Source organism: Halichondria panicea, chromosome 8 (genome assembly GCF_963675165.1).
Source record: "Halichondria panicea chromosome 8, odHalPani1.1, whole genome shotgun sequence".
Lineage (NCBI taxonomy): Eukaryota > Metazoa > Porifera > Demospongiae > Suberitida > Halichondriidae > Halichondria > Halichondria panicea.
Genome location: NC_087384.1, coordinates 4,250,437 through 4,273,034, shown reverse-complemented (window position 1 = coordinate 4,273,034; position 22,598 = coordinate 4,250,437). Strand labels below are relative to the sequence as shown.

General features: G+C 39.9%; 3 protein-coding genes across 4 annotated transcripts; 2 read left to right on the top strand and 1 right to left on the bottom strand.

Moving 5' to 3' along the window:
* The first annotated feature begins 18 nt into the window (after window positions 1–18).
* On the top strand, window positions 19–11,492 carry LOC135340054 (P2X purinoceptor 4-like). 2 transcript variants are annotated; one of them, XM_064536344.1, is made up of 12 exons: window positions 19–221; window positions 349–529; window positions 2,360–2,431; window positions 2,586–2,767; window positions 4,177–4,266; window positions 4,705–4,873; window positions 5,103–5,188; window positions 5,474–5,518; window positions 9,224–9,314; window positions 9,891–9,956; window positions 10,387–10,521; window positions 11,330–11,492. In XM_064536344.1, exons 1-12 carry the CDS (start codon window positions 64–66, stop codon window positions 11,363–11,365), a joined length of 1,311 nt encoding a protein of 436 aa, XP_064392414.1. In that variant the 5' UTR covers window positions 19–63; the 3' UTR covers window positions 11,366–11,492. The 2 variants fall into 2 exon arrangements, with proteins under 2 accessions (XP_064392414.1, XP_064392413.1); XM_064536343.1 differs by having other exon boundaries at window positions 10,387–10,526.
* On the bottom strand, window positions 6,711–8,815 carry LOC135340051 (uncharacterized). Its single transcript, XM_064536341.1, has one exon. The coding sequence runs from the start codon at window positions 8,718–8,720 to the stop codon at window positions 6,897–6,899; it is 1,824 nt and encodes a 607-aa protein (XP_064392411.1). The 5' UTR covers window positions 8,721–8,815; the 3' UTR covers window positions 6,711–6,896.
* Window positions 11,493–18,658: 7,166 nt separating the features above from the next.
* Window positions 18,659–21,113, top strand: LOC135340048 (adhesion G-protein coupled receptor G6-like). Its single transcript, XM_064536332.1, has one exon. It carries the CDS (start codon window positions 19,584–19,586, stop codon window positions 20,790–20,792), a length of 1,209 nt encoding a protein of 402 aa, XP_064392402.1. The 5' UTR covers window positions 18,659–19,583; the 3' UTR covers window positions 20,793–21,113.
* Window positions 21,114–22,598: the final 1,485 nt, after the last annotated feature.

Below are 22,598 nucleotides of genomic sequence, written 5' to 3'. Positions count from 1 at the left end.
GATATGGGTGTAGTCAATAAGATGATCAGATGACGTCATAAATGTGATTTCTAAAGCTGGAAAATGGCTGCAAGGTGTAAGAGTGTTCTAGCTTCTGCAATGGGGTCGGTACTGGCCACTGCTGTTGAGTATGATACACCAAAGATTGTGCACATCAAGAACAAGAAAGTGGGAATTCTAAATAGGCTGGTCCAGCTAGGAATTCTGGCCTATGTGATTGTGTAAGCCATGTCATGGGAAAGTGGGAGTGGCTGCTATAATTATTGGTACATGGTCTGCATGTCGCAGTTTCATGGCACATGTAAATTTCCCCTATCTTGAACTGTCTCTCTTACCTTCTCACCGCAGGTATGGCATAGTGCTTCAGAAAGGTTATCAAAAAACAGGACCTGTGTCTAGTGTGGTCACTACCAAGGTCAAGGGTGCCTCAGTGTACAATGGTACTGAGGATTACACTCAGCACTGCATTGACGGGGAGGGCTTGTCTACAGCACCCTGGGACGTGGGGGACCTCATCATTCCCCCTGAGGTAAGTTGTCTGTGGGCATGTATAACAGATAATGGCATCACAAAGGGAAAGGGTAGAGATTTGTATAAAAAATCACTACTCAGGGGCAGGGATTTTTCAAGTCGTGTATTCAAAGATACAAGTCTATGTATTATATAATAGGATGCACAACTCAGGGCTGCATTGAGAGAGGGGGGGGGGGGAAAGGGGGTATTTCACCCCCCCTGGGATTTAACAAATTTTGATTTTGATATATTGACAATAGTATAGAAGCTGAGGTAGGTAGTCAGTATCAGCTATTCTGCGCACTTAACACTATAATTTACAACAATCATGTAATGTCACTATTGATAGCTACATAATGAGCTGAAATTACACCAGAAGTGATCTAAGCCTCCAAATATCCAAAATTTTCCAAGGGAGCATGCCCTTGGACCCCCTTAGTTTGGCATACACCAAAGGTGCATGCCTTACCAAAATCCTGAATGCAGCCCTGATGTCATGTTGGGTTTTTTATGACTTCCTATGCCACATGGACCGAATTTATACCCAGTGGCTTAATTATCCTTGTCCTTGGCTTGAGTGAGTTGAGTGAGCTTACTAGTAGTTGTAGATCACATCTACGTATCTGTGTGTTGACTGTGCAAGTAATTCAACAGTTCAACAGTGCTATAAGCCAAAGAAATGAAGTTTGTATAAATTGCCTGCTTTGTGAGCCTTGGTAGATCTTCAGTATAACATAATTGTTGTAGCAACAATCTATTCACTTGTGTTTCTGTATGAGTATGTACCTTACAGCGGGAAATTTTTATGAGGTGCAAAATTTCGCGTTTTTCGAGGGCAGACAGAAGACACGAAAATTAAAGCTAGGATAAACTCTCATGCACCAGTATTTTACATGCAAAGCTATTGGTGGGTGTAGTTTCCTTGCATTGAAACGCGAATATTATTATATAATTATAATATATATATTAGAACCCACAAACATTTCTGCTGAGGGCTCTGGAGCCAAATAGGAAAAATTTTCACCCATGAAAATTTCTCACTATACAATATACTACAGGTAGTAAGTGTAAACAATTAGCTGCTTGACCATGTATAGGCAACCAACCATTTGAGGCTCACTGCTCCCACAATGTGTCTACACTGTACATGTAAAAATGTTTGCCGGGTTTCTCAAAGCAATTGTATGTTTTCCTTCAGTGACACTGTTGTTGTATTTGCAATGTAAGTGTAAGATTAAAGGGCATAAGTTCTCGTTCAGTGTACTATTTGCACTGACTGTAATTCAATTGTGGTAGGAGGATTCATTACGATTAAACTCCAAATTTCAGTACAAAGTTCTTTTACAAAATTGGTGAAGGAATGTAGTCTTATATAATTGTAATGTTATTCATTAATTGCTATGTATGTTTTTTGCGTTTCTCAAAATAATTAGCAATTTTAATGCTTCACCTGCCAAAATAATAGCTAACCGTGTATCACCCACCTTCATCTCCTCAGAATATTTATAAATTCAGCAGCCAATGGAACTAACGCGTCGGTACATGTCACATGTAGCATGACCTTTCTCAAAAGGTTGTAAGAAGCCACTATAATAGTTTGTTTTGTCTTTATTTGTCCATCAAAGAAAATTAGTATATTGCAGGTGGAAGGGTAGTGACATGAGGTCATGTGTTTGATTGATATACTTACTACAATGTCTTTTAAGTTTTTGCGCAAGAAATCAGCGAGGCTGTTCCAATGTAGTTGTTCAGCTTGTCCAATTGCACATTGTACGTACATGTAACTCTGGAAGAATCACTATGTTACATACACCGTTTCTTCAACCTGTGGTTTGCTCCTATATAGCAACCAAACAGCTTCTTCGTGATGACCAACACCTGGATCACTTGCAACCAGACATGGGGTCAATGCCCTGAGGTAAGTGCTTCTTATTTAAGAAATTCTGACTCTAATTCCATCGTGCTTAGAAGATGGTAGTGTCACACGCAATCTTGTCTTATGATTAACCAACACCTACACATACAGTCATGTGATCTCCCTACTGCACACACACACACACACACACACACAGTCCCCCTCAGTCACTGACGCACCGTGTAAGAATGACTCGGACTGTGCTGAGTACAAGGGGAAGGTGTTAAAGGGCGGTAATGGACCCGTGACGGGACGATGTGTGTTTGACTCTTATAGTGGGGAGCAGCTGTGTGAGATAACAGCTTGGTGTCCTACTGAGAGTGAAAATAAGAGTATTACGTAAGTACACTGGAGCCTGTATATATAACAGAGGTAGTCTTACAATGTTATAATGCTACAGTGGTAGTTGAATTACGAGCCAATTCCTGCTATAAGTGAACGATGAATTGCTAACTGCTTCTTTAGTGCAAGCTTTGAAGAGGACGATCTAGCGCTAGCTTTTATGACGCTGCTATCTCAGCAATAAATTCTGCTGATTTAGCACATGGCTATTTAGCTCGGAAAGTCAATAAAGCTGATTGGGACTAGAAAGAAAGCTGCTCGTTGTAGTTTCAATCCGAACCTGAGTTCTTGACCGTTTCATGGCAGTTCAGAGGTGGTCGTTAAGGAGGTTTCACTGTATTATTAAACTTCGAGGACGGCGATCAGTTGTACATGTAGTTGTACATGTAGCTTACATGTACAGTACTTAGCACTACAGTAGAACCTCGATTATCCGGACACCTTGGTTCCAGAAGCAGGCCGGATAAGTGAATATGCCGGATAATTGAATAAATAAACCACGCCTTGATCCACCCACTTTATTGATAAACAGCAGTGCCACTGGTTGTCTGCGCATGCGCAGAAGATAAGCAGGCATGTCTCCATGGTAACAGCTGCGACGCGCATGCGCATTTTAGGGACACGCCCATTTTCAGAATTATTTAATCTGATAAAAAGAAAACTGCCAAGCCAGATAATCGAGGTTCCGGATAATGGAGGGCCGGATAATCGAGGTTCTACTGTATGATAAATATCTTATGAATTATTCATGAGCAATTAGTACACCGTAACCTTACATGTAAGTGGGCCTGCCTTGTTGCCACAATATCGGTGGAAGTAAACTCTTGTGCAGGCATATGCATATATAACCTCGTTCCCAACCTGACTTTCTTCTATTATAACGCTAGGTGAGGATTTGTTTAGTGTTAGGGACTGGCCTACGAATGTGAGGCTAGAGTCTTCCACTTCTCACTAAAGTTTCGTCCTCTAGAAGTACTTGTCCTGTACTTAACCACACAGAAGCTTTGTGACTATCTTCTTTCTAGTTCCCTCCTGTTATGAGTCATAATCGAGGCATGTGTAACTCTGTCTGCATGGTGTCTCCCAATATTGGAAGGTTTGTAACACACTTTCATTTTCTTTGACTGAAGGCTAGATTTAACTGTATGTCCTTTTACTGATACATAACCGATAAGTTTTTCTACTGCACAAAAATCTATCTTCTTATCTAACACGTGTTTGTGCAAACTGTTCTGCAGATGCTTGGATAGATTAAGCCACACCCAAAACGATTTAGCGTACGCACAGGCTGACCATATGCTAGGTCATTTGTGTTAATTGCACGGAAATTGGCTGGTTACCGGCTGCTATTTTGTTCTATACCGCACTGTACATTATTATATGTACGTATGTGTTTACTCACTCAGGAAGAGTGGACCTAAGATAGACATCCGTGAGTTCACAGTCTTAGTCAAGAACTCAGTCGAGTTCCCCACATTCAACACAGGAGACAGAAAGTGAGTAGTACAAAATTAATGTCAGCACATTATTAGCTACTGGTTCAGTTGACCCTCTGTTACTAATCCAAACAGCTAGCTACCTCATTTATCAATGCAGAAGGCTCAATCGTTGCTAACTTACAGCATGGTAGTGTGTGTATGTGTGTTTAGAGGATTGATTGTAGAAAAGTTGATTGTAGAAAAGTTGGCAGTACATGGCATTCGATCTATTCCATAAATGGCTGATGCGTTAACGAGTCATACAGTGTTCCAGCTTAACCCTTAGCCTTAATTTCATATAACGCACACATGTTTTACCTTCTAGGCTAAAATGTATGTAGTCTATACAGTCATGTACATGTACTTGTGTATTATTAGTTGTTTTTTTCATTAAGGAAGGGTTTGCAAATGAGGTAAACCCTACGTATATACAATGTATAATCCTCTTGTGTACAGACGCAACATCTTGGATAATGTGAATGAAACGTTCATCAAAAATTGTGTGCACAACGACTCCTCATTGAACGGTCTCTACTGTCCTATCTTCTCACTCGAGCAGATTGTGGATATGATTCCTCCCGATAAAGATGGCAATAAAACTGACTTCAAAACTCTCGCTACCCTAGTAAGTGTAAAGTGTTCAAACCTCTACATGTAGTTCTGCTCATATTGAAACCGAGGTCTGTTTTCATAAATAATTATTAATATAATGTTATGATCCTTACCACACATACAGCTTGTGCAAGTACGTATCAATGAGTAATACTGTCAGTTGTGTACTCCTTTTGGACGGAGTGTTCCATATAGGATGATGGTTTATTATGTGCAATATCCTCTTGTTTTTGTTTTTGTAGGGTGGTGTGGTGGGACTAGAGATAACCTGGAACTGTAACTTGGATATGGGGCTACAAAACTGTCATCCGAAATACTCGGCAAAAAGGTACGTATACGTTTGCACGAAAATGCTTAAATACATACTGTATAGCGGCCGGTTGATTTTCGTATGTATTCTAATTATTCTTACAGCTCAGAATAGTGACGTTGATGAACGTATTGCGGTAGAATATATTTTTTTGTAAATTCGTATGATGCTCTACAATACAAGATGCTCTACAATACAAATAAAATGTCCACCATACAAAAATAACCCGCTATGCGGTTCGTATACATATATGATTGTAGTTATTGTGCAATTAGTATTCGCGTGTCGTATTTCGTTGTGCAGGTTGGACGATCCTGACGTAAAAATTTCACCTGGATTTAACTTTAGGTACAGTGTGTACAATCACGTATGCATGCATGCACACCATGCACACACTCTACAACTCGTGGTATTTCTAGTGTGCAGGTGCACAAAAGGCAATTTTGACGTTTTTCACTGCTCACACTATACAAGTAACATGCATGTATACCAACAGACTAATTGTAAGTGCATGCATGGATACACGTTTCATCTACATGTACGTTACGTGCATATAGATGCCCTGTCTTTCTGCATTCAATCGAACAGTTGTCATTGTGATAGTAATTACAGTGAACAAATTAATAATGTTGGCGAGGAGTGATAGTTTCCATAATATTTATAACATAAGTGTTAGCAGATAAGGGTATCCATATTTTTGTGTGTGAGAAACCGATTTTAAATGTGATATGTGACAAGTTGCATTATATAGCTGTTACTCCTTGCCTAATTGTTACATACCCTGGATGCTTGTTGTATCAGAGGAGTATAGTCTGATGTAATTCCCTTAACTTTGCTAAATCAGCAGGCAATGTAATGCTCAATAAATCCCTGCACTAGCTGTGTGTCTGTGTAGACTGCTACAGCTGCTCAAGGATCAATGAAGTGTAAGTAAGAGTTTCTATAGGCTTCTAGTCATGTTTTCTTGGATTTTAATTCGTGGATTTGCAAAATAATGCTTTGTTCTCGAGTTATGCCTACTTGGAATGCCATTGCAGCCTTTTCAGAAGAGTGCGTAGAAAAATTTGCCCATAGAGTGTTGCTACTCTACTTAGTATTTAACTCTGCACTAGAACGCTAGCTATTGGTAGCTGCTAGAGTGAGAAGAGAGCTGCAAGGCTCTTCTCCTGATGCACCTAGACTTGGACTTTTGGCATCGATCGTTTTTAACAACAATCATAGTTGATCATTTCCCACTCCTTGAGTTTCTCTGTTTATTAGATCTACTATGATTCCATGTAGCAAACTTTATGCAAAAAAGTGTTCATCATGATAATTATAATAGCTAGTAGCTTAGCATTAGCTTTGAAACTTCCACTGAGGCATCAGCACCAGCGGTGCTTTTATTATTGTTATGAGCATGCGCAAGCTATAGTGAGAGCTGAGCATCCCACAAGAGTATAAACAAACAAGACCGGGTAAATTGTTGTCTTTGCCACTGAAAATCAGAGTGCAATGGTCAAAATGTGCTTAAATTCCTGAAAATTCGCTAATGCCCTTCCATGTTTTGTCTCGATTTGGAAGTTGGCACTTATAATTATGGTAATATAATATTATACAGTGCATGCCAAGTTCGTATAATTATGTCAAAAGTAGGGATTCAGGTTTTCTAATATTAGACAACTCTCTACATGTACCTGTTACGTAGTAATAGTATGAAAGTCTATAATTCGATCCGAGGCCGCCTTTAGTAATCATTGGTAGTCATCTCCTCCTCCTGGTAAGCTGATAGCTCCTGTTGACTGAATCCCCTCAGGTACTCTTGCTCTTGCCTGATTCGTCGCTCAAATACCTCCTCCACGTCACTCTGGGAAAACCCTTCCTCCCCACGTACTCTATACTTGTACCTGCAGGCACTGATTATAAAACTAACCACACCCACTAGAGATAATCCTATTGTCACCAGGAAGTAGCCAAGTTCGCAACTAAAAATGGGACCCTCATTTTTTCTCCATAAATGAAGGCTAAATGGATATATGAAGGCAGCACTTATAAGTTGGTAGAACCCTCTGATTGCATATAGTAGGCCGACAAGTACACCTTTCATTGTGTGTGGTCCCTGAGCTGATATGAATTCAAGAGTTGTGGCTTGCAAAATTGTAGGGGCAATGTCCAGTAAAAGATTTGGTATTATTTGTACCCACCAGCTCATGTGCAAAGAGTCAATGTCATCTCTCTTTTGAAAAAACAAGCAGACTGTATTCTGTTCTCCATTAATATACCTTGTGACGTGTCCTATCAGATCAATCACTAGCATACTAGCCACAGATAGTATATAGAAAACGGCCGATATGCCTATTCGGGTGATAATCTTGGGTACCCTGTTTCGCATCACAGAATATACTACTCTGATGTACACGGGCAGTAAAATGAGTGTGATGACTTTCGAAAGGCATCCACTTTCCAAGAGAATCCATCTTGCTGTGCAGGTGGAGTTATTAACTGCGGTTTCATTGCTAGTGTGAAGTTCAAAGAGAGGGAATAGTGTGTTTGAAGTTGAAGCGTATATTATGTAAATAGGCCCTAGGGCAAATAGTACAAGTAGGACACGTAGAAATGTTTTAACATCATCTACATCGGAGTTAGTGAATGGACCACCATAGACCTCTTTGGCATAATCAATTCTCGATGGCTTTCTGTGATAAGTGTACACAAATGCACTCGGTGCACGTACTGGATTTTTGTTCTTTCGAGCAAAGTTCAGAATATTGATAATCAGTTTGTATGGGTTCTTGTGAATATATTCTCTGTAAAAGTAGCGGCGGGTGAATGAAGTAATCACTAGTAACACTGAAAGAATTATTAGGAAGGCCGTCGGAGAAAAATAAAAGGCTACACGCATTGTTTGTCCTATGCTCTTGTCTCCCTCTGTGCATTGCACCACTGTATTGAAGATGTGAACTACAGTGATTCCCAAATTCTCTGCCCAAGTGAGCCAGTGCACAAACATTCCCAGTGACTGACTAGGCTCGTCATGAAGCTGGTCGAACCCGAGTTGAACTATGTTCGAAATGTATCCTGCAAGAGCTGGTATAAACGTCACAAATGACAGAGCAAGGAGAACTACTTCAACGATTTTTGTAGTGGTTCCAATGGTTGATACATGCACTATTGCCAGTACAGTCATAAGGGCCAGACACAACCAAAGAAAAAAAAGGCTGGAGACAACCATTCGATATCGTCCACACCATACGTCTGCTAGCAGACCACCCAGGGGGTAGAACATGTTGGCTATAGCAAGCAGGCCGTGTACTACAATCAATAAGTCTACGGGGCTCTTAGTAGTATTGTCACCCAGTCCTTCGATGAAAGCATGTTTAGCATTGTCAGCTCCTTCGTACATGGCACCAATCAGAAAAGTCCAAGCAAATATTAGAGTCACAGCTGGAGACCATGTGCACACACTTTTCAGCAGTAATTTTGATCTAGAGAGAGTTTTTCCAGACCTTGGTACAGCCTGAGGGCGTAGCAGTCTTGTAGTTTCTAATGGTAGTCTATTTATCGTAGCCATAATTATGGTAGTTTATCTTTAGAACTCTGCTTTGTACTTGTATTTGTTAAGAAGCTGATAGATAATGCAAGGTTAATTGCTTATGTAGAGGGATGTATGTACTATAATTATTGTGTCTGTTTAATGTATCAAAACTTTCAATTTTAGTTTAACTAATTGCGTGCATGCAATTGTATAGAGAGCTTAAAGTAATGAGGGTGGAAATGTGGACTCATTTCAGACGTAGCATGCTGTAATGCTTGGCTGTAATGTTAAGCACCTGTGTAGTTTAGTTGCGTGTATGCCATTGCCCATTTGCACACACTCAGTAATTGTTTGGCATTTTTGTTTATCATAGCAATTTTGCTCGTTTCATAATGTTTGATGTTAAATTGGCTTTCAGCTTCACTATTTAGTAATGCATAATACAGTTTTATGTATACTAATGTGATTGTTTTGTTTTCGTGCAATAATAATTATTGCACTCAGCCGGTTTAGAAACCTGATTGTAATCATTCCCTCAGGTTCACTAAGTACTACAACAGGGATGGATTGGAGTTTAGGAAGATGTACAAGGCATACGGCGTTCTCTTCAAGATAGAAGTGTCTGGAGTGGTCAGTTCTTCACGTGTTATATTATCTATTTCAGAAAGCCTTGGGGCGTAGCCGCGCAGGAGTGCTGTTTGTGTGTACGCCTTAATTTCTATCGGTCTGTGTATTCCAACTGCTCAACAGTTGCAGTTCGACTGCCGTATGGCACTTTATTTTTGAGGAGTTATGGATTTTATTTTGAGGTTCAAATGACCATACCTATCAGGGTGTCATACAGGGGAAAGGGGGATATCCCCCTCTGGCTCAAATTCCCCTACTTGTGTGCCTGAGTAGTATGCAAAGCAAAAACCAGTGCAAAAACAAAAACCAGTGATGTGCCCAAAATTTTCGAAGTGGTGGCTATTTTCGAAATCCTCAGTCTCAATTTAACACACACATTTGACGTTTCTATTTCTCTGAGTAAAATAGGCCCCAGAGGTGTTTAGTAAAATAGGCCTAAGTGGTGGTTATTTTTGTCTAGAGGTGTTTAGTAGCAAGGACCGTGGGCGCGTCCCTGATACCATTACTGTAATCATGAATGCTCAGTATACTGCTGTATTACATGAAAAATATTATACTGCTTGTCTTTTTACCATGTAGGGTGGAAAGTTTGATCCAGTGAATCTGGCTTTAAAGCTGGGTTCCATGCTGGCTCTACTCAGTATTGTAAGTACCATGGACATCGTTTACACATCTCATGACTGTAGCCGATAGTGCCCGAGTAAACTATTTTGATAACGAGTGTATATACAGCCAAGAACTCTGTGAGCTATTATTTGTATAAAGGCTGTTCTCAGTTGTTGCGGACAAAACACTCAAGCGGGTGCAAAGTTAATGGTTGCATGTATTCGTAAAGATTTATTTACAGAGATTTTGATGTCCCCTATATAGTATAGATGTTCCACCTTGTAAATATGCGACATTTCTACCATTATTATAGAATACGTACATGCATATATATACACGTACCATATTCAATGTAGTTTTGTGGTGTCAACTTATACATTCAGTAGAATAAAATTGATGTGTTTGAGTTATACATGTTATGAAAGCATGATGACTTGTACCCACCACACCCCCATACACACACGCACAGGCGGCAGTGATCTCTGATATTCTTGTACTCTACGTGTTGGGTAAACGCTCATACTACCGTCGGAAAAAGTACCTCAACGTAAACGATCCGATAATAGATGACTACCAGGTCATTGAAGAGGAAGATGAGGAAGAGGTGACGTGAGTCATAAATGTATCATAACATGTTTTTGTATAATAATACGGTACGTACTGATCGCTGTCTCTATATTACACCTGTGTGCGTATATAGATTATTATGCCTCGGTGCGCATGCGCAAGCAAAGTATACGGTAGTGTGTACGGTAGTGTGTTTGTGCATGTGTGCATGTGTCTGTTTAGACCGCTACAGGATCAATGAACTGCCAAGTAAGAGTTTCTAGTAATGTTTTCTTGGATTTGAATTGGTGGATTTAAAAAATAATGCTTGGTTCTTGAGTTATGCCTATAGTTTTGCTTACTTGGAATGCTATTGCAGCTTTTTCAGAAAAGTGCATAGAAAAACTTGTCCATGGAGTGCTACTCTACTTAGTAGTTAGCTCTGCACTATAGAACGCTAGCTATAATATTAGTAGCTGCAAGAGTGCTGCAAGGCTCCTGTACTGATGCATGCAGTAGCCATTAATTTTAGACTTTGTACTTTTACCATCCTTTTTAGGCATGATCGATCATTTCCCACTCTTTGCATGAGTTACCCTGTGATTAGCCTGATGCAAAAATGCTCATAATATCATGCATGTGTGTATGCAATAGCTGGTAGCTTTATGTCATGTAGCTTTGACACATCCACCGAGGCGAGGCATCAGCACCCACGGTACTTTCATTGTTATTCTTAGCCTATATAATTATAGTGCTAATCTTTTTCTCAATTTTAACAACAACCGCGGTGTTTTCATTTCAGACTATAAAAGCTTCTAATGCTCCTCATACATAATCTTCACAGCCCTAATCGTATATTTATGCAGGCGAGCAACGAGTCCAAGTATAATGCCGTCCATTAACAATAGATGACACGATAAACCAACTGAATATACATCGTGTCTTTTTGTACATTAATTTTATTGTGATTTTATTTTATAACACGTGTGTATATATGTCAACATTTTCGTAACAGGTTAGGTGTGAGTATTTTTATGCATAAAGAGCTGGAAGGAATATCCACACACGGCTGATGTATGCACTCGATTTTGTTCAAAACTGCTTGCGTATAATACCATGATTGTATAAGAATAGTGATAAATGAGTGATGAATTTGAAGAGGGTGATGTGTAAAATATATAATAGGTTGGTAAAAGTTTATGTTGTGCCCCAACCCCCCATTTTTCTGTTGTGAGGATTGAGGCTTAGACACAATGAACAGTAAACTAGAGGAAAGGTGCGGGCATGGTTGGGAAGTATTTTCGGGCTCATTAGGAGGTGCATGGATCAATAAAGAGTCAAAGCTGTTCTAAAGAGGAGCGGGTCATCGGTATCCTTGTGGTAGCCCACACTGCTGCATTGAACCATAGTGTTTATGAGTATGACCAGGAGTACATGAATATTCATGTACTCCTGGTATGACATAGATAAAATTATAGATCTATAGATAATGTCATTGAGGAAAACATGAGGTGCATGCATGACATACATTTGTGTTTATCACTCCTTTACCACTGGCATGCTCACTCTGGAAGGTACAATGAGAGTCTACATCTTGGAGTTCACTGTCACTGCATGGTCATGAGCCTAGCTCCCCCACTCAATAAAGGACAAAGAAAGTGGGTTGTTATCACCAATATTAGCACAAAATGCATGCATGTGTGGTTCGGTTCATCTAGTCACCACTTTGCATTGGAACCGTATCATATACGGTCATGCAGTTTCATTAAAAGGATTAAAACTAATAATACATACTATATGCTGTCTATAGATCGATGTGTTCCTCCCGCTCAAAATGGCAACAGGACCAATTAACACTATAAAATTATAGCCTCCTATACATACCTCTCGAGAAAAGTCTTTCGACCAATAAGGATCGAGTGCATGGGCGTGGGAACAAGGCTAGACCAACACTTGCTAGGGTAGTCTAGCAAGTTTTTAAGTTTTCGAAGCTTTCAGCTCATAATATACTTGGATAATAACCTCCGCCCATTTTATAATTATAGATGTACATGTAGATCTATAATTATGCGTTTTCTATTATGGTTGGATAACATTATGCACGCTATGCAGTATATATACCTGTCAGAGTTCAATTTTCATTCTTCTATTTATGTATGTTTTGTAGGGTGCATGCATAGTGTTGTGTATAAGAGTATAGCTTGGACATGTGGGACTGGACTAAAAACTGCCGCCCAAATTGCTTGGAAAAAGGTATGTTAATATTTAGTATGCATAATTGTACATGCATGTAGATTCTAGCTGGTAATTATAATTATTTGCGAAAGATACAACTGAAGTATATTTGGCGGCTTTTTTGTTTGGCAATCCTTACCAAAATTTATTTCCGCCATAACCCTCCATATAAACCAAATTGAGGGGAAACGGTGATTCCATTTTCGCTGTTCGAGGTCAATCCACCAAATTATAAAATTAGGCACTATAATTATGTACGGTGAGACGTCTATAAAACTGTGTACACAAGGCATATATATAGTGTGTCGTATGTGTATGATTAGTATATTCACTGCATGACAGTATACAATCAGAGGAGGTCCGACAGGCGTGGTGCAGCTAAAGCCTCTGATTATGCTCAACAAAAACATACTGCATGGGCAGGGCGTGGGCGGATAATTACTGCTGAATCAAAGCCTAATTGCTAGAGCTGCACCGCGCCTGTCGTACTCTCCTCTGCATGGTATACAATATTGTACTGCTTTTAACAAGTGTGTTAGACTAAATTGTGGCCTACATTTGTACAAAAACTGATCCTCCCATACAAACGAGTCCCCCCGGACCGTCTATGGCAGAAATTCTGCTGTATAATTGGACCCAAGTTGCGGTGAACGGTCCGGGGGGACTACATGTATCCGGTGAGCGGTCCGAGGGAAGTATGTACCTGTATCTGTACTGCTATAGACGGTTCCTCCCTGCTGTATTTTGTACTCCTCCCGGACAATCTACGGCAATGTATAGTTGCCATGCATGAACTGTCCCCCAGACCATCTATGCTGCTGCATACGCCCCACCCCCCTCCCCCATGCATCCAGAGTTTAGTATACTGCATCTCAATTCTAGAGCTAGATGTAATTGCCATGGACTCACAGATACTGTAGGCCAAACAGTATCACCATGATCACTTAAACGTGCATACAATGTGCATTAACCGATAAAAGAGTTGTGATACATGTTAAAAATAATATAACACAGTTCATACATGAAACCATTTCGAGCAGTTTGTGCATTGATCATGTCCTGACGTACCATTTCGTAGGGAAAGGCCAAGCTTCTGCTGTTCAAAACTTTAATCGAATGAAGATGATTATAGGATCTGCTCTCATTGACCAGTTCCATCTGTTTGATCAATGCTCACACATGCAGGGGAACCGTTTATTGCACGGGATCAAATTATTGCTGCTGTAGATGATCTGACCATCTACAGCAGCAAGGTCTGGGGGGACCATTTACGGCGTTACAGATCTACTTTCCATGGCTTATGTCGGTGGCGCATTTATGGATGCCTGGTTCTCAAAGAAAAGAAAAAATGTGTTTGGGCGGAGGGGGAAAATGACATAATTATATAGTGAAACGCGAATGATTTTCTATGTAGAAGTTAGCACATTAATTAACATTGGCTTAGAAACTTTTTTCTGTCTTTTATTTGAAATTCCACCAATCTCTGCATGTCACCTCTTATTCCACTTTCGTTAAACAACATCATGAACAGCCATAGTGTATAACTTTAAGTCTTATAGACAATTGACATGTGCATCTCACATCACTACAATACAATTTATAATGATGCTGAAGAAATCATGATCAAGTATAATATACTTATATGATATTCACAACAATGTTGTGAATATCAGACAATCAACAACAACATGTACCAGGAGCTGCAGATGATACCGTACAGCGGGTAATTTTCGGGGGGCAAAAGTATTTGTGAACAATTCGCGGATATTATTTTCGTGGTTGCTGCTCGCACTGCAGGTAAAGGTAGTTAAGATTGCTTCATTTGTGGGTATAATATTCGTGCTCCAGTGCATGTTCAATGAAAACCACAAATATTTCCCCCTCCCCCCCCCCCCCCGGAAATTACTAGCTATATTTACGGTACATACCGGTGTCATAAAATGTTGGGCCCCCCCCATGTTTAGACCCCCCTGGGCCTAGAATTTTAAACTTTTAGGCCCCCCGGGCCTAGAATGTTAACAGTTTAGGCCCCCAACTGTGAGATTAGACCCCCTCTTTTCTGCTATCCTTTTCTGCACGATGGAACAAAGATAAACAAAGTTAAAGAGATATAATATTATGGTAAGGTAAGCTCTATTAGTTGACAAAGCATCAATTAAAGAGACATGCATGCAAAGACTCTGTCTAAAAGTACTAGCAAGATTTACCTTCAAGTTACTCATGCTTATAATAAGAGTTAAATGCTTTGGTGCAGCTTTGCAATGTTGGATCTGCCTCTAATTAGACAATCGATGTTGTGCATAGCTATCGCCATAAAAGTATTTGCAACTTTGTGCTAGCTTCGCCATTCCAACTTTCCCAGCAGGGGCCAGCCGGTCGACCAGTTGCATGAAATGTGTGCATGTGAGGAGAGCTTCATTCAGCAACTGGCACTGCATAGACTGTAATGTATTATATATACTAATATAGCTGGTTTTTTGTTGTTGTACTTTTGAGAATACACATTCAATGTATCATAAATATTACCGCTGTTGCGCTGTTATGGGGGGGCCTAATCTTTTAAGAGGGGGCCTAGAATGTTAAAATTCTAGGCCCGGGGGGGCCTAAAATTTTATGATACCGGTACAACACTTTTCAATTGCATTCTGTGCTAAATACAAGAACACTGAAGTGCAAACCTTCGGCGTTAATTTGTCAATTTTGGCCTCGAGTCAATTAAGGCCGCGTATACATCTAGGCCAATGTGCAAATTCAAGCTTCTTAGCTTCTTAGCTTCTTAGCTTTTGCTCATTTTTATTCGACAACGAAGTTTTATAACATCTAACTACTAACTACTACCTTGTTTTGTTGAGGCTATCCATGGTACAAACACAGCGCTATCGCACCAGGTGAGCAGACTCGAAATACACAGAACAACTACTATATCCCGAGTCACCGCGGCGTGGCCTCGGGTTAATAGTATCAGTATCATTCACTTATACGGACCCGAGTTGACAGATTGACGTACGGGTCTCCCTAGATTCTCGTATTTCGATACTTTTCAGTACTCCCTAGCCAATCCTAGCGTATTGCAAATGTTTATGCATTAAATTTACGATCCTGCATGTATAGATAATTCGATTACATAAATTAATTAACCCCCTACACAAAAACTATGAACACACTCTAACTTAATGCTTTCCCATTCAAATCACCATGGGAAATAGAATTGCCTGACTGTCACAGTGTGCATGTACCGGTATTATATACATGGAATGTATCAATTAGTGGTGCATATACTCAGACACATCCGCACGTTGAAAGCTTATCAAACACATGCATAATGCCCATAGCTGGTATTCTGCAGATAGTTATTCTACAAATCATCGTAAGCAGATTTTTATGCAATGGACAACCATATGCATGCACTGGAATGAGCTGTCCGGATGGATTGTTACTAGTGCCAATAACTAACTTTAGTGATTCAGAGAGATGGACCTCCGACACTAATGAGACTGTGCAAGTGGTGTGCTATAACGAGATGGGAGAGCCCCAATGCTGTCTGCCTGACTATGATGATATGGAGCTCTTTCAAATTGTGCTAAAGGTTGCGTGCAGTCTGTCAATTATCGGTGATGGTTTTGTAATAATATCATTATGTCTGTTTCGAACCATCCGCACTTCTTTTCATGTGCTGATAATTAACGTGTGCCTGGCCAATTGTGGATTCGATCTAACAGTGGTAATATTGAGATCTTTGCAGAACACAAAAGAGCTGTGCTACAGTGTAGCAGTGTTGCTACATTTTTTCCTGTTTTCACAATTCATGCTCATGTCAGCCACAATGTTAGATACCGTTTGTTCCTTCTAAATGCTAGTAAACTGAAGAAACAGTCCCTGAACTGCCGATATGGATGGGTTCCTATACTACTAGATTTAGTGTTTGGTTGGGGAGTTCCATTATCGATCGTAACAGCAGCTCTAATTGTTGACAATACAAGCGAATGGGTAGGATATGGGCGTGATCTTAACACCTGCTGGATAGATCATCTTGTCTCAGAGGCTATTTTTATCGGCATACCATTCTCGATTTCCATACTCTTCAATGTCTTTATGTTCACTATTCTTATTGCTCTTGTGATCAAATCACATGGTTTTCATTGTGGCAGAAAGCATTCAAACAAGCAAACAAATGTACAATACTCACGTTTTGTCATTACTATCTTCTGTGCAAGTGGAATAACATGGATATGTGCCATTTTCAAATACGTCTTCACAAACGTTTGGTTTGTAAGGACTGTTGTTTTGTTAAACAGCTTTCAAGGATTAGCAATTTGTCTTGCATTCCTTTTTAGACAGGAAGTATTTCAACGGTATCGAAATTTGATCTCCCATTGTCGAGCACGCAGTAGAGCAGACTGTTAATACCTTTGACAGACTTTGAAGCGAATCTAAGCTCATTTGTATGAACACACATGCATAGTATACTTTGAGTTAGTAATCAGTTAGTCGTTTCTGTACTATAGTATATATATATAGTATAATTATGCTATGATTTTAGTTATATAGTTATAGTTTACCTCCTGTGTATACCATACGTGCATGCATGCATGCATGGTTATTATAATACTTTTGTATTGTTTGATGTTCGAGGTCAATCCGCGAAAATGACGAAAATGATGCTCCTTGAAGTAATCGGTATAGACGTCTACGTACGTGCATAAACTGTTTACACAAAGCATAGTGTGCCATACGTGTACAACTATAGAATAATTGTATTGCTTGTATATAACACATGTTTTAGACTTAATTGTGGCCTACATGCATGTGTGTATGATTCCATGCAGGTCACTGGAATAGACACTCTGATCCTCAGCTGGAAAATATGTGCTTTAAGCAGCCTAAAATCGAGGCTAGAATACTATTTAGTGCCACCTCCAATTAGATGTGACCCTCTAAATATGCGAACACAACCAGACCTTCAATTTTAATAATCAATCTCTCTGGCTTCATAATTATTTTATTAAAGTGTCGCTTTAAATCGATGGCTTAATAAACAATGACAACTGTTTATTATTAGTTCATGGCACAAGTGTCATAAATTATTTGAGGGCTTCTTTCGAATATTTCAAGTGGTAATTCATGCAAAACCTCAAATTACCCCGAGGTACCCAAACGTATACATCTAAGTGATTCCTGAAAGCCCCAGGTGTTGCGTCAAACCCTTAAATTTCCCCAGGGATGGCCAGTGAAATGCGACTGAGCACTCTGTAATATACTTCTCTTTGTATCAGGTTGCGTAAAATTTGACTCGCTTTTGGCCATGAAACCGTTAAGTTTTCCTCTCAAACAACAATTGATTTATATTGCATGTATATGCGGGTCTTTTCTCTCCAACTTGAATAAATAATTATTTCAACCCACAGTTAGTAATATACCCATTTCCTCTCTTTTCACATGAAAGGCAGACCACTGTTGAGTCCTCTTTCACAGTAGTAGAATGAATTTTCTATAATGGTTTATATACTTTCAATCTCATTTTCTAACATATTTGTGGCATTTGCCGATTCCATTGCTTTAAAGAAAAGTGTGTTGCAAATATTTTGGCCTTGATGGTGTTAATATTAATCACCAGATTTTTATAAGAAAGTAGCTCCTCAAATGACTCCACTAGTAGATCTGTCATATACAAAAACTGATCCCCATAAACGAGCCCCCCCCCCCCCCTCACCCTGGACCATCATGAAATTCGGACTCTCTGGACTGTTAAGATATTAATATGGTGAATGGTCCAGAGGACTATAGACATTCCCTCCCCCCTGCTGTATTTGGCTGTCCGGGAAGTCCAAATTACAGCAGAATTCCCCCCCCAGACAATCTACGACAATGTAATAGGCTGCCATGGACTGCCCCCCCCCCCCCGGACCATCTATGCTGCTTCAGACGGTCACCCTATCGATCCAGAATATAACACTGTGCATCTTAGTTCTAAAGCTAAATTTTAATTGCCATGGACTCACAGATACTATAATACCTTCAAATTCTTTAGATGCCGAGTGAAGTTATTCCGGACAAGTTCTGTACAAGCAGGCACCAGTTTCATCCGTTTGATCAATTCACACGGGGACCAAATTATCTGCTGTAGATAGTCTGGGGGGACCATTTACGGTGTTACAGATCTACTTGCCATGGCTTGTGTCAGCTGTGCACAAGTGTGTGAGTGGTGGAGGGGGGAAAACAGACATATAGTGAGACGTGGATGGCTTTCTACTAAAATAACGCGATTAATGCGCCGATAGGATATACCACACCTAAAGAGGATATGCACCCATATATATATCCTCCGCTACCGTGGTTACTCCGAGGGGTATGTAACCACGGTAGCGGAGGATATATGGAGTGCATATCCTCCAAGTAGGTGTGGCATATATATCTAACTTATACCACGTGATCGCAGCACTATAAAAGGACCTCCCCTAGCAACAATTCAATCCACGATACAGACTGTAAAAAAATGACTATGCCGGATTTTGAAGCCGTCAAAAGAGCTAGTTGAGCAACGCGTCGACTCTTACAGATGCTCAAGAGCTTCCTTGGTCCAATCGTTGACCGTTCGACGTCCCTTACTGGATGATATCAAGGAGCAGATAATACGTACAACACTTGTAACAATGAATAGTCATCTGCAATAATTATGCATGTTACATATTATCATAATGGACCTAAGAGATTGACGTACGGGTCTCCTCCCTGCCAATCCTAACCAAATTGTCACATTGCAAAATTTGTTCATGCATTAATTACAATCCTGAGTATAGATAATTCAATTACTATACTAAGTGTCATATCAATTAAGTGACCACCTACACAAAGAATATGAACACACTCTAACGTATTAATATTCAAATGGCGATGGGAAATAGCATTACCACGACTGACTGTGCATATATTATCTACCTGGAATGCTGGAATGCTGAAATGAGTGGTACAGACATCAGCAAGTTGGTAGCTTATCAAAACAGTAAAGTTAACATTGAAATGCTCATGGCTAGTATTCTGCAGATAGTTGTTCTACAAATCATCGTAAGAACGTCTTTATGTAATGAACAACCGTGCACTGGAATGAGTTGTCCGGATGGATTGTCGCTAGTACCAATAAAGAACTTGAATGATCCAGAAAGATGGACCTCCGACAGTAATGAGACGGTGCAAGTGGTGTGCTATAATGAGATGGGGGAACCCCAAGGCTGTCTGCCTAACTATGATGATACGAAGCTCTTTCAAATTGTGCTAAAGGTGGCATGCAGTCTGTCAATTGTCGGTGATGGTTTTGTAATAATATCATTATGTCTGTTTCGAACCATCCGCACTTCTTTTCACGTGCTAATAATTAACGTGTGCCTGGCCAATTGTGGATTCGATCTAACAGTGGTAATATTGGGATCTACAGAGTACACAAAAGAGCTGTGCTACAGTGTAGCAGTGTTGCTACACTTTTTCCTGTTGTCACAATTCATGCTCATGTCAGCCACAATGTTAGATACCGTTTGTTCCTTCTATAATGCTAGTAAACTGAAAAAACAGTCCCTGAACTGTCGATACAGATGGATTCCTATACTACTAGATCTAGTGTTTGGCTGGGGAGTGCCATTATCGATTGTAACAACAGCTCTAATTGTGGACAATACAAGCGATTGGGTTGGATATGGGCGTAATCCTTACACGTGTTGGATAGATCATCTTGTCTCAGAGGTTATTTTTATCGACATACCATTCTCGATTTCCATACTCTTCAATGTCATTATGTTCACTATTCTTATTGCTCTAGTGATAAAATCACCTGGTTTTCATTGCGGCAGAAAGCATTCAAACAAGCAAACAAATGTACAATACACACGTTTTGTCATTACTATCTTCTGTGCCAGTGGAATAACATGGATATGTGCCATTTTCAAATACGTGTTCACAAACGTTTGGTTTGCAAGGACTGTTGTTTTGTTAAACAGCTTTCAAGGATTAGCAATTTGTCTTGCATTCCTTTTTAGACAGGAAGTATTTCAACGATATCGAAATTTGATCTCCCATTGTCGAGCATGCAGTAGAGCAGACTGTTAATACCTTTGACAGACTTTAAAGCGAATCTAAGCTCATTTGTATGAACACACATGCATAGTATACTTTTGAGTTAATTAATCAGTTAGTCGTTTCCTGTATTATAGTATAATTATATTTAGTATAATTATAGTGTATACCATACGTGCATGCATGCATGCATGGTTATTATAATACTTTTGTATTGGCTAATTTTCGATGTTCGAGGTCAATCCGCGAAAATGATGCTCCTTGAAATAATCCTTGAAATAATCGGTAGACGTCTACGTACGTGCATGTATAAACTGTTTACACAAGGCATAGTGTGCCATACGTGCATGTGTACAACTATACAATAATTGCTTGTAACACATGTTTTAGACTTAATTGTGGCCTACATGCATGCGTGTGTATGATTCCATGCAGGTCACTGGAATATACACTCTGATCCTCTGCTGGAAAATATGCATGTGCTTTAAGCGGCCTAAAATCAAGGCTAGAATACCACCTCCAATTAGATGTGACCCTCTAAATATGCGAACACAACCAGACCTTCAATTTTAATAATTCATCTCAAGTGTCATAAATAATTTGAGGGCTTCTTTCGAACATGCAAAACCTCAAATTACCCCGAGGTACCCAAACGTATACATCTAGTGATTTCCTGAAAGCCTCAGGTGTTGCGTCAAACCCTCAAATTTTCCGATTTAACACAACACCTGGGGCTTTCAGGAATCACTTAGATGTATACGTTTGGGTACCTCGGGGTAATTTGAGGTTTTGCATGAATTACCACTTGAAATATTCGAAAGAAGCCCTCAAATAATTTATGACACTTGTGCCATGAACTAATAATAAACAGTTGTCATTGTTTATTAAGCCGTCGATTTAAAGCGACATTTTAATAAAATACTTATGAAGCCAGAGAGATCGATTATTAAAATTGAAGGTCTGGTTGTGTTCGCATATTTAGAGGGTCACATCTAATTGGAGGTGGCACTAAATAGTATTCTAGCCTCGATTTTAGGCTGCTTAAAGCACATATTTTCCAGCTGAGGATCAGAGTGTCTATTCCAGCGACCTGCATGGAATCATACACACACATGCATGTAGGCCACAATTAAGTCTGCAGTTTAGGAACAACGCATTTGTGCTCTCCTTGGTGAGTAGATTCTGGTTTTTTAAATTAAATTGGCATTTCTATGCTTTCGTAATGCCTGAAGCTAAATATCTACAACTCAGCTCTTGCTTCTGTACAACTACCCATGGAACTTCTCTCTCTTTGTGATCTTCTGGGATAGTCTTAGGGCATAAATAAGCCATTATTGTCAGTTGCATTTAGCTGGAAACTGTAGCAAGTTGGGCAACAAGAGGCTGCTTTGCATAACCTTCTTTTTGCCTCCAGTTGACCGCAGCGGTTAACACGCCGAGAAATTTTCGGCGTGTCGACACAACTTGTACATAGGAAGTTCACCAGACCCATGTTATCGACCTAGCGTTCAAATAGAAAACATACGGGGCTGGCTGTGCAAGACTACTTGACCTAGACTGGAAACCACGCCCCTTTGTTTAGAGAAAGGGGCGTGGTTTCCAGTCTACTCGACCCCAATGAGGGAGGGAGGGAGGCCTTCATTACCCACTATCCCATTATTTGATGACGTCACAACCTGTTTTTTTGAAATACACAATCTGTTGTTTTTTTGTTTGTTTTTGTGTTTTGCATAGACGCATTGCCCCGCCACAAAGCCACGCTGACTCTGCCGAAGAGGTGTTTAGTTGTGTCCGTATCTCGGTCGGCACCTGATCGGAGACGAATCGATCAGCCGATGA

Bases quoted from the DNA above. Each gene is read 5' to 3' on its own strand.
- LOC135340054 (XM_064536343.1), top strand. From the start codon at position 64: ATGGCTGCAAGGTGTAAGAGTGTTCTAGCTTCTGCAATGGGGTCGGTA. The intron at 5,519-9,223 runs GTACAGTGTGTA...TCATTCCCTCAG, and splicing joins TCACCTGGATTTAACTTTAG to GTTCACTAAGTACTACAACA. The intron at 9,315-9,890 runs GTCAGTTCTTCA...TTTACCATGTAG, and splicing joins AGATAGAAGTGTCTGGAGTG to GGTGGAAAGTTTGATCCAGT.
- LOC135340048 (XM_064536332.1), top strand. From the start codon at position 19,584: ATGGCGATGGGAAATAGCATTACCACGACTGACTGTGCATATATTATC.
- LOC135340051 (XM_064536341.1), bottom strand. From the start codon at position 8,720: ATGGCTACGATAAATAGACTACCATTAGAAACTACAAGACTGCTACGC.